The 12,668-nt window shown below is 42.0% G+C and overlaps 1 protein-coding gene across 1 annotated transcript in view; it reads right to left on the bottom strand.

Moving 5' to 3' along the window:
- DCLRE1C (DNA cross-link repair 1C) overlaps window positions 1–12,668 on the bottom strand; it is a 39,432-nt gene that overhangs the window by 7,943 nt on the left and 18,821 nt on the right. The window contains 5 exon segments of the mRNA XM_059184057.1: window positions 2,224–2,318; window positions 2,989–3,077; window positions 7,560–7,614; window positions 8,564–8,700; window positions 10,792–10,893. Of these exon segments, the coding sequence (XP_059040040.1) occupies window positions 2,224–2,318; window positions 2,989–3,077; window positions 7,560–7,614; window positions 8,564–8,700; window positions 10,792–10,893 (478 nt within the window).

The following is a 12,668-nucleotide window of genomic DNA, read 5'->3' as shown; positions in this document are numbered from 1 at the left end:
TTACAGCTTTATTTGTAATAGCCAAAAACTGGAGACAACCCAAATGTATAATAGGAATGGATCAGTAAATTGTATATCCGTGCAGCGGAATACTATTGATCAATAAAAAAGAATGAACTATTGATACCTGCAACAGTATCAATAAATTTCAAAATAAATATGCCAAGTGAATTAAGCCATATTTGTATGTGATTATTTTAGAAAATTTTAATTTATCGGATAGCAGATCAGTGGTTGCCACAGCAACACAGCAAGACAACAGGAGGCAAGAGGGGCAGCTGGGAAGAATTACAAAGTGGCAAAGGAGACCTGGGGGTAATGGATATTTTCATTATCTTAGTTATGGTGAACGCCTCTCAAGTATATGCATATGTAAAAGTCTATCAAATTGGACACTTTACATGTGCAATTTATTGTGTATCAATTATACCTTGGTAAAGCTTTCTTTAAAAACCCTACAATTAAGTTTGTAGATACGAAGGATTAGAAAATGTAGTACGTGATAGCTATAACATCTGAAAATACAACTGTTTTCCTAGAACCTGTCCTGGAATTTGCATCTTAAGGTTTTCCATTTGATTCTAAGTGAAACGCAGAAATGGAGATGGGAAAGACAGGCTTGGATTAGAATTCAAGATCTGTAAACAACTTCTCAAACTCAACACCCAAAAAAACGGATAAATCAAAAAATGGGCAGAAGACATGAGCTGATACATGAAAAATATTCATCATTAGCCATCAGGGAAATTCAAATCAAAACCACATTGAGATACCATCTTATGCCAGTTAGAATGGTAAAAATCAACAAAGCAAGAAACAAATGTTGGAGAGGATGTGGAGAAAGGGGAACTCTCCTCCACTGTTGGTGGGAATGCAAGTTGGTGCAGCCACTTTGGAAAACAGTGTGGAGGTTCCTCAAAAAATTAAAAATAGAGCTACCCTATGACCTGGCAATTGCATACTGGGTATTTACCCCAAAGATACAAATGGAGTGAAAAGAAGGGCCATCTGTACCCCGATGTTCATAACAGCAATGGCCACAGTCGCCAGACTGTGGAAAGAGCCAAGATGGCTTTCAACAGACAAGGAGATAAAGAAGATATGGTCCATATATACAATGGAATATTACTCAGCCATCAGAAAGGATGAATACCCAACTTTTGCATCAACTTGGATGGGGTTGGAGGAGATTATGCTGAGTAAAATAAGTCAGAGAAAATCAGTTATTACATGGTTTCACTTATTTGTGGAACATAAGGAATAGCATGGAGAACATTAGGAGAAGGGAAAAATTAAGGGGGAGATTGGAGCAGGAGACGAACCATAAGAGACCATGGACTCCAGGAAACAAACAGAAGGTTTTAGAAGAGAGAGGGGTTTGGAGGGGATGAGTCTTAAGGAGGGCAAAGAATCCCAGCCCCATCACTCACTTCTGACTGGACCTTGGGGGATTTATTTCACTCTCTAAAATTCATTTTCCTTGATAGTAAAATTGGGATGATAGCCCTTGAAGGTTTGGGGTTTAGCTGTAATGTATGTAAGGGACCTAGCACAACACCTGCCATATACAGCAGGGGTTCAATAAATGCTATCATTCTTACCTACTCTTTTTGGGTCATGTATTAGCTCCATGGTACAGTAACAGACCCTCCTCCAAAGCAATTTAACTTCAGAATCCTGACTACGCAATCTGGCTGCTGTGAAGGAGCAGAGCTTTGCTAGGAATCTGAAGCTCCGATTTCTTCCTCAGAGGTTACCTCTGCTCTTTGCCGGAAAACCCAAGTAGCAATGAAAACAGGCAGGAAAGTACAAAGAAAATCCATTAGTAGAAGCACTGCTGATCAATCTGGTTGGAAATGATGACAAGCAAAGTTCCCATTACCAGCATATACTAGTATCTTAGAGGAAATGTGCAAGATTAATAGCACAGCCTCTCCTTATGGCCTACACAAACCACAGGGCCTACTTCCAGAAAGCGGAGAACACAATTCAATACAGGCACAGTTCTAAGGTCACTTGTTTTAAGCCTGTGAAAGAGATTGGACTCCTGGCTTCACAGGCTGCGAAAGGAAGGAAAAGCATTTCCTGAGAGCATGGTGACAAGTCTGAATGACAAGTCCCAGGCCCACCTCTGCCCAATGAAGCTTTCACCAGACCAGAATAGCCTGGAAAAAAGTTTTGCATGGAAACCCACACCTCTGAACCCAGGGCCCATTTTCTTACCGGAGTCGAGGTGAGTTTTTCTAGCTCTCTTCAATTTTCCAAGTGGTTTATACTTCGGCTCCGTACTTTGGGAAGATCGGCATAAAGGCTTTAAGCTGAAACGAATATGAATATTTTATTTTTTCCTATGATGCTAGAACATAAGCATCATTTACAGAGAAGATAAAAACTTGGCCATGGGGAAAATCATATAACTACTTTTAAAAGCCATGTTTAATAATGAAAAAACCACTTCACTGTAATAAAGTGGTAAAAGTACTTAAATACAACCCATCACACAGCTGCTAACTGTAGGATTGAGTGAAGGCTAACCCCTGTATTTGGTCTTGCACTGCGGAAAAGCAGGTCCCTATTCTATAAGACTATCAGGTAATACAGTGACACCTGGCATTCACGGAATATAGGACAGCTGGCTGCTTACTCTTCCCTGTTTAATGGGGTTCCTAAGAATCTCACAAATTTTATCTCCTCATTCTAGAGGCAGAAAGCTAAGGCACAGTGATGATAAAATATGGAAGTGCACGGAAATGACTTCTTTCCTTTCTGGAGGGCCTCACTGCCAACTGCTTCCTTGTGTCAGATTCCCAGAAGCCTTTAGGGTTACTAGAACATATCACTGGAAGAAATCCGCCAGGCTCCCAACCAGGAAAGTACTGACAGCCATGTCCATCCTACTTACAGTCCTGCCCTTGTCCTTAGGCCCAAATCTAGTCTCAGAATCCATCCTGTTCAACAACAGAAATTCCACAAGGAGCAACTACTCACATTTCTGCAACTTTATCCATAGTGGTGCCTATTGGAATGACATTTGGATATATGTTCACAGGACAGATGTAGCTCAAGAAATCTTTAATCTAGAAGAAGGAAAACAGAATGGCTCGATTATCTCTATGCTGAAAAATCTGGGTGTTAAAGAAGCAACAAAAGGGAGGGCAGGAGAAAGAGCAGCAGGAATTTCTTACGGTGCGGTTCTCAATACTAGCCGCATGGGGGACACCCGGGGACTCTTCGGAAAGAAACAGCCAACTCTCAGGCCCACCCCCCAAAATCCTACTGAGCTACTGTGGGGACTGGGAATCAGGATATTAAAACGTCCTTCACATGATTCTGTTCCACAGTAAGGACTAGGAATTACTGATTAATGGAATTCAAAGATTCTATTTTCTTTTTAAGATTTTATTTATTTGACAGAGCGAGAGAGCACAAGCAGTGGGGAAGGGCATAGGGAGAGGAAGAAACAGGCCCCTTGCTTAGCAGGAGCCCATGATCGGGCTCAATCCCAGAACCCTGGGATCATGACCTGAGCCAAAGACAGATGCTTACCCAACAGAGCCACCCAGGTGCCCCCTATACTTCTTTAAATGACATTAGTTTCCTTGTCTAATAAAGTCACCTGCAATTAACTAATTCCCTACAAGTAAATTAGAATTAAGCTGAATACTTAATACACACAAGGAAACAAGGTCTTAGAGTTGATTTCTTTTCTCCAACAAATAAAATAAGGAAATTACATCTTCTAGGTTTATTCTAATCTAGAGGAAAATTACATGCAAAAATGTCATGAGTACCTTGATTTTGTGCAAAATTTAGAACACTAACCAGAGGAACTCTGTCACTATTCCTCAAAACATCTCTACAACACGGACAAGTTTCAGCGTTGTTACTCATTGGTGAGCAGGTGACCTTGGTCAAGTTACCTGAAGTCTCTTTAGATTCTTCATCTAAAAGTATAAGGGAGATAATGCATCTGAAGTGTCTGGCCTGGCACCTGGCATATTTTTTTTTTAAGATTATTTATTTATTTATTTGACAGGGATTATAAGTAGGCAGAGAGGCAGGCAGAGAGAAAGAGAGAGGAGGAAGTAGGCTCCCTGCTGAACAGAGAGCCCAATTCGGGGCTCAATCCCAGAGCCCTGGGATCATGACCTGAGCCAAAGGCAGAGGCTTTAACCCACTGAGCCACCCAGGCGCCCCTGGCATATGTTTAACATTCAATGAAATTATCCACCGCAGAGATGACAATGACAACACAAAGGTTTTTATTCTCTTCTACAAGTGGAGAAACTGAGCTCTGAGTAATTTTTAGAACCCAATTTTACCAAATCAAAAGAGGTAGGAACCCAGGGATTAACAGTAACTCCATATTAAAATAAAGTGACAACCTTACTTAAAATAGGAGAAAAAAAACAGTAAGACATTCATTCTTCAGGTATTTTTCATAAATTCTTTTGTATTTTCAGAGCAGGCGTGCAATCAGAAACTCTTACCTGTCCACAACCTACATGATTTGCATAATTAACTCAAAGTTGAGGCTGGCAGAAATCTGAGGCCTTTCAAGAGAACAGGTATAAAGAAAGCAAGGTCAACCTATACCAAAATGATTCACTTCTACTTGGAAATGAAGTGACCACAGGAGACAAGAGACACCCACTAGATGGGCATCCTCTGTCCCTTGTACAAGCTGATGTCCTTACGTCAGATGCCTGCCTTAAAACAACTCATGAACACCAGCTATCCTCATTATCCACCGGGGTCATGTTCCTTGAGGTCACTGGGAATGGTGAATTAGCAAACACTGAATCACTGCTCCTAAGGGGAAGAGAAGGTTCCTGTAAGCCTCTAGTCATTGCATTTTTGTCAACCTATCAATGCATCACACCCTGTTTTATGTGTGTTTCTGTTTAAAGACACCAATTCAGGGACACCTGGGTGGCTCAGCTGGTTAAGCAACTGCCTTTGGCTCAGGTTATGATCCCGAAGTCCCCAGATGGAGTCACGCATCCGGCTCCCAGCTCCACAGGGAGTCTGCTTCTCCTTTCTCCCCTCTCATGCTCTCTCTCACTCTCTCTCAAATGAATAAAAATGAATAAATAAAATCTTTAAAAAAAAATAATAAAAAATAAAGATACCAGTTCAGGGCTGCCTGGTGGCTCAGTCAGTTAAGCATCTGCCTTGCCTCAGGTCATGATCGCAGGGTCCTGGGATGGAGCCCCACATCTGGCTCCCTGCTCAGTGCGGAGCCTGTTTCCTCCTTTGCCCCACCCACACGTGCACACCCACAAACACGAGTGTGCGTGCACTCTCGCTCTCTGACAAATAAAATCTTAAAAAAAAAAAAAAGTTTACCTATTCTGTGTGTACTGTTGATTCATAACTACTGAACTCACAGTTCAAGGCACGGTACCTCATGCCACAGAGATTTTCTCCATAAAGCACACCCCCGCCTCCGTGCTTAGGAACACACACAGCACCCCAGCACTGCACTCGGGGGCCACTTTAAACAGTGAAATCCCCAACAGAAAGCACAGAAACGTGTACAATGAAGCACTAAACTGACTGCAAAAGGGCCCCTGTTGGCCCTATGAGCTCAGCGGAGAGGGCAGAGCACCCCCTTTTTCGACCTAAATTGGAAATAGCATGTCCAGGGACTCCGCTTCTCACCACTCTGTTGGGCATGTCTGCAAGCAACCGCGCAGCGCCGCGTCTATTAATCTGGGGTCGTGAGCAAATTTTAGTGAGCATGCAAACTTGTAAATGAGGAATCCACAAATAAGGAGGATCCGCTGTATTCAGAATAAACACTGACAGGAACTATTTATGGCACACCTGGGGGGTTCACTTGATAGAGCTGAAAACTCTTGGTTTCGGGTCAGGTCATGATCTCAGGGTCATGAGATCGAGCCCCATGTGCGCCTCTGCAGTGAGTCTGCTTGAAATTCCCTCTCTCCCCCTCTGCCCCCACCTCCCCTCAAGTGCATGCTCTAAAATCATTCATTTTTAAAAACTGATAATTTATGTTTTTAAATGGATTTCAACATGATCTATACTTAGGATAGGCCTATTAATTAGAGCACTTTTCAGGAAAGCCTGTCTCCTCACCACCACCCTGAGAGAAGATGACCACACGGAGCTCAAGGTGACCCTCTATGGGTACGGTCACTAGTGCTAATCTAGGGGGAGCATGGGCGTCCGACAGCAGGGCAGGGGGGCTCATCTGCTTCCTCTCTCCATTCAAGCATCAGGGAATATCTCCTTCCTGGAGGGGTAACTGCATAAAGTCCCAGGAGGGATTTTCATCAACCCTGACGCTGAGCCAGTGCCAAACCAAAGACAAATCCCTAGGAGGCGGCTCTGACAATAATCTGAGATTTCAGGATAAAATGAGGAAAACACATCAACTACATTATACTATCACAATGAGTTCCTTCCAAGCTACTCTCAGATAACCTATTTGTACCTGAAAGTTAAGGTCAGTCATTTAATAGAGAGGTCATTATGATACTTCGATAATAAGATAAGGAATCATTTACAATACTACAGCTGACTTGGTAAGAAAGCCACTACCTGGAGCTCTGGAAGAATCCACCTGTTCAAATCATTAACACGTCCACGGCTCACTGCTGCAGGGCTGTATCCATGTATCCCAAATACAAAAATAATAGTTATCAGGGAAATCAATTTTTAAGTGCCGAAATGGTCAAACTAAAATTGTATGTGACAGTCTGATTTTATACACCTTTTTCTCCTGATACATACATGAAATTACTAAAACTAAGCACTTCTTAGATGCTAGGCTAGCATTTACTTTAGAAATGCACGAGGAGTTTGCAAATACGTCACACATAACATGTTCCCACTCAAGTGAGAAGGTCAATTTCCTGTATAAAAAGGATCCTAACAATGCAACAGCTGAATTACTCAACTCTACATCTGAAATAATGATGTTTTACATGTTGGCAAGTTAAAGAAAAGAGAAAAATAAAGAGGATCCTACAAAACCATTTAATAACCCTTCTTAAGCTGGGTAATTCCAGTATATATGTCCTTCCTAAGAACAAGGCCTCTACCTCAATCACCTTTGCTCTTTCCCCCTGCCAAATATTCAGGACTATTTTTTAAACAGGTTTTTGACACAATACAAGCTGGGAAGAAGACAGAAATCTGGACAGCTCCTTAAGGCTGCCCGTGTGAGATTTTATCTGTAATACTCCCTTATGTAAGATTTATGATCCTCTTATGACAGGTGAACAGAACTGAAGTGGGAAAGTTACAATACATGCAGGAAGCAAGACGGGAAGAAACCCTTCATCATCAGTATTCTTCAACGTTTAGGCTGAAAACAACTGATAATAACCAATTTCCTCTCTTACTCAGTAAACACAGCTCACCTACTGATATTTTCCCTGAATTTCTTTGGAAAAAGCCACACCAAATCTTAAGCAGTAGGAAAAGAGAGGCCCCTGGTCGCCAAGGGGACCACTACTGCTGTCAAACAGGAAGGGGCTGGCAAAGCAGCTAGCAACAGGGTTCTGAGTACATGGGATCGATCCTCTTACCTCACTGTAGGAAGAATGAAAAGAAAAACAAGCTCTGTATGAACTCTCTCCAGTCCTAAAGGAAAAGAAAACATAAAATGAAAAGGTCACTTATCAAAACTAAGCAAAGTTCTCAATTTCAGGCTTTCCCACTTAGTCTATTCCAATATGAAATCACCCCACAACCAAGGGTTTCTCCCTGGGATAAGAGGGAACTCTTTCCAGAAGCAGAAATATTTGTAGACATTCTGAATACCCAATATTAATGCCAAAATAGGATGATATCATTACGGTGCTCCTCTACTCCATCAAGGGCTCCTATCCCCCACGAAGGCAGATCCCCACTCCCTGACAAGCAAGATGCCTTCACTCTCTGGCCAACCGACCGTAAACAGACCTCGGGAAATCCTGGCTAATGGCATTGGCCATTAGGCAGGTTTGGAAGTAGCACCTCTTTAAACAGGTTTAAATTTTGGAGGTTATTCCCCACAATTATAGTATATCCTCCTCTCTGAGTTAGGATACACTGCATTTAAACTAAACTAAATCAGAGCTCCTGGGTGGCTCACTCAGTTAAGCATCTGCCTTCAGCTCTGTGGGCCTTATCAGCCCACATCAGGCTCCCCGCTCTGCAGAGAGTCTGCTGCTCTCACCCTTCTGCCCTGCCCACTGTTCCTCCTCTCACTCACTCCCTTGCTCTCAAATAAATAAAATCATGGTTTTTTTTTTTTTTTTTTTTTAAGATTTTATTTATTTATTTATTTATTTGACAGAGAGCATGAGCAAGCACAAGCAGGGGGAGCAGGAGAGGGAGAAGCATCCCCACTGAGCAGGGAACCCGATGCGGGGCTCAATCCCAGGACCCTGAGATCATGACCCAATCTGAAGGCAGACGCTTAACCCACTGAGCCACCCAGGCACCATGATAAATAAAACCTTTAAAAAGAAACAAACAAAACTAAAATAAATCAGATACATTACCTCAAAAAGCAAGATTTGTCTCAAAACACAGGTTCCTTTCTTACCTCACAATGACATTTGTTCTTCTGGTTCTTTCTCCAAACCACATAGTGGATGGTTTAATGCTGATTGTGTGGAGTGGAATTTTATTTTTGGAAATAATTCCACAAGGTAATTTATTCCAATGAAAATACTCCTCTGCCTAAAAACAGAAAAGCAGTTCTACGCTTTCAACAAATACGTTTGTACGCAGGGTCTCAAAGACAAATGTTTATAATGAAATAAAAAAGTAGATCTAAGGAGACAATCAGATAATTCCAAATTTAGGACCACTCTGCAAAATGACTAGCCTGGTTGCTTTGAAAATATCAATGTCCTAAAAGAAGGACAAAAGCCTGGAGACTTGGATCTACATCAAGAGACAAGAGAGGCCACAGTGATGGCAACACACACCTGACCTTCACTCGGGACGCCCTGCTCGCCCTTCACATGTGAAAAGGACACAACTACACAACGAGGGAGAATGAATACGGGCCACACATTCAATTTTTTTCAAAATAAAGTTGGAGGAAAAAGTAACAAAAGTGTTTTTAAAGGCTGAAAAACGGGGTGCCTGGGTGGCTCAGTCATTAGGCATCTGCCTTCAGCTCAGGTCATGATCCCACGGTCCTGGGATCAGGCTCTGCACTGGGCTCGCTGCTCCCACTGCCCCTGCTTGTGTTTCCTCTCTTGCTGTCTGTCAAATGAATAATAAAATCTTTAATAAATAAATAAATAAATAAATAAATGGCTGAAAAACAATGGGACTATTTTCCCGAAGATGTCATGCTCGGATCGGGGTCCTGCAAAACCATTACCGCTCAGTCCCTATCAAAGGCCATCAGGGGGCCTTAGGTGCAGGTCCTGCGGAGGAGCGGGCGCCAGGGAGAGCGCTGGGGCTCTGGGGCTGAGGGCCGTATTCCTGAGGCTGTGGGACTAAGAACAAAGCCACCTGAAGGAGTGTTCTAAGGCAATTAGCCATGTAGGAAATGACAGAGGTGACAGTTAGAAACACAGCTACTTTGTAGGATGTAAGAAAACTCAGATTAAAGAGAAATTTGCCAATTAAAAGATTTACAGGGCTTGTGAGGACCAAAGACTACCAGTCCGACGAGACAAAACAGTTGCTATTCTGAATCTATGTGATTTTGATCCAACCGTGAATTCAGTGAGGATGTGTGTGCATGCGTGTGTGTGTGTGTGTGTGTGTGTGTGTGTGTGGAGACACCCACGAAAGGATGAAATAAATCCGTGACTCGGGTTATGATATGCAGCTTACCAATCATCAAGATAACATCTTACCCTTGTAGTTCTCCTACAGTGGTCTCAAGTAGAATATTCCACGATATAGATAAGAATTTGTTGGTGGTTTTAGTTTTTTTAAAATTATCCTTTATTTAGGGCTGAGCAAGTATACTTGAGGGTTTTTGGCAATGGAGCAAATATTCCTACCACAATGACTGACTCACTAAATAAAAGCATTGTTAACTAAAATAAAAATCACTCAGCATTTGAATGTTCAGATATTTTAAAAATTTAGAGGAAAATCATGGCCATCACACCCCCACCTCTGAAGATCCTGATTTAGGATTAGTGATGCCAACTGACTATATAAATTGAGAGGAAAAAAAATGTTAAGGGCAAATGCAAAATTTAATACCTGACCTTTAATAAGAGAAGGGCATCTAATAAGTGAAGGGAGTTCTATGGTGGCCTTCACAAATGAATTACAAATGAGTTGGAAAACACTAAAAAAACACTCATCTGAAACGGACCAGCAATACCTAAAAACATTTCAAAGTATGAGGCAAAGTTATATTTATATCTAAGTATTTATCTCAAATGGGTAGAAGAAAAATAGGTTATGAACGTGCACAAAGGTCATGAATCTCAAATATAAGTAACAATGGATTGTAATCGTTAAGTTATAAGCTCTAACATATTACTAATTTCATTATAAATACATTACTCATTATGTAATTCATTACAAATAAACATGCATCAAATGCACATGGATTTATTTCATTAAAAAACGAAGGGGAGCCGTGTCTGTTTACTGCCACGCCATCTACGGCAATGGAACACAGTGACATCTAGCTGTGTGGCCTGGGGTAACACCGGAGGCTCTCAGCCTCGGTTTTCACATCTGTAAACTGAAGGGTCTAGAATAAGGGATTTCAGAGCTTCCTTCCGAACCTAAAATTCTGTTTCCCACGCATCACACCCACAATCAGAAAAGCAATTTGTTCCGCACCTTTGGATGGCGACAGGCATGGATCTGAGTGCTGCGGTCTGTTGTGAGATGATGAAGAATGTCCGGCATGTTTCTAAACATGTCTAGTTTGTTCACATGAATCTGAGCAAAATAAGACATACAAGCATATTACCTGAATTGTATTTCCTATTTAAAAACAAACAAACAGGGCGCCTGGGTGGCTCAGTGGGTTAAGCCGCTGCTTTCGGCTCGGGTCATGATCTCAGGGTCCTGGGATCGAGTCCCGCATCGGGCTCTCTGCTCAGCGGGGAGCCTGCTTCCTCCTCTCTCTCTCTCTGCCTGCCTCTATGCCTACTTGTGATCTCTCTCTCTGTCAAATAAATAAATAAAATCTTTAAAAAACAAAAAACAAAAAACAAACAAACAAACCTGTTCAAGGGTGATGCTGCCGGGCAAATCATGCAGTTAGTGAACTTTCTTCTTTCTTAAAACTTGGTTTTTGGAGGGGCACCTAGGATAGAGAGCCCTATGTCAGGCTCCCCCTCAGTACCAAGTCTGCATGTGCTGCCCCCCAAATAAATAAAAGCCTTAAAACAAAACAAAAACCTAGTTAACTAGCTATTTCAGTGCACACGGTAATATGTCGGGATGTCAGGAGGCAAAGGACAGAAACCATATTCCAACCAGTCAGCATTAGTGCCGATAGGCGGTGGCACTAAAACACTCTGGAGACTCAGTTGGTGAACCGCGTTGAATTGTGCTAATACAACGGACCCCGAACAACACAGGGGTTGGGACACCAACCCCCACACGGTCAAAAATCCCCATAACCTTCTACTCCCCAAGAACTTAAACGCTAATAGCCCCCTCACCAATACTATAAACAGTCAACTGACACACATTCTGTTATGTATCACATACTGTATTCTTACAATGAAGCAAACTAAAAAAATGCTACTCAGAAAATCATAAGAGAAAATACACTTAGAATACGCACTTTTTTTTTACTGAAGTACAGTTGGCCCACGAAGTTCATTAGTTTCAGGTGTACAACATAGTGTAACTCTCTAGGCTATGCTGTGCTGTAACTCTCTAGGTTATGCTGTGCTCACAAGTGTGGCCACCATCTGTCACCACACAGTACTATATATGATACAATACTGTAGTGATTAAAGAAAATCCACATATAAATGGACCCATGTGTGGGACGCCTGGGTATCTCAGTTGGTTAAGCGGCTGCCTTCGGCTCAGGTCATGATCCCAGTGTCTTGGGATCTAATCCCACATCAGGCTCCTTGCTCGGTAGGGAGCCTGCTTCTTCCTCTGCTTCCGCCTGCCACTCTGCCTGTGCTCACTCGCTCGCTCTCCCTCTCTCTCTGACAAATAAACAAATAAAATCTTTTAAAAAATAAATAAATAAATGGACCCATGTGGTTCAAACCCATGTTGTTCAAGGGTCAACTCTACTGTCCTTCAATCTGCCAAGAGTCATTCAATTCATATTTATTGTGCACCTGCTACAGGTCAAGTTTTATTTTAAATACTGGGTATACTGCAGTGAATAACCAAGAATCACGGACTTGTGGAGACACACCCCCAACATGCCACATGAGTTAAGGGCAGTTTTAGGGGGAACACAGCTAGGGGAGGAAGCAGAGATCCAGACCCCCCCCTTACAATACACCCCTTTATGGGATTAAAAGGGGGAGGACAGATGTGGACATTGGCGGGGGCAAGCTTAGCCACTTTTAAAGTTTTAAGGCTGATACATTTTAAATTGTTTAACCAGAGTATCCGTTTAAAAAGACTCTTCTTCAAAGTAAGTAACATGTACCTAAATTGATACTGGGACTGTGAAATAGCACAAATAAGAAGTATTCGCTCTCATTTTGAAATCTGATTAACAGATTAGAATA

Source organism: Mustela lutreola, chromosome 8, assembly GCF_030435805.1.
Source record: "Mustela lutreola isolate mMusLut2 chromosome 8, mMusLut2.pri, whole genome shotgun sequence".
Taxonomy (NCBI): Eukaryota; Metazoa; Chordata; class Mammalia; order Carnivora; family Mustelidae; genus Mustela; species Mustela lutreola.
Note: the sequence above shows the minus strand (reverse complement) of the source record. Positions and strands in the feature narration are given on the sequence as shown.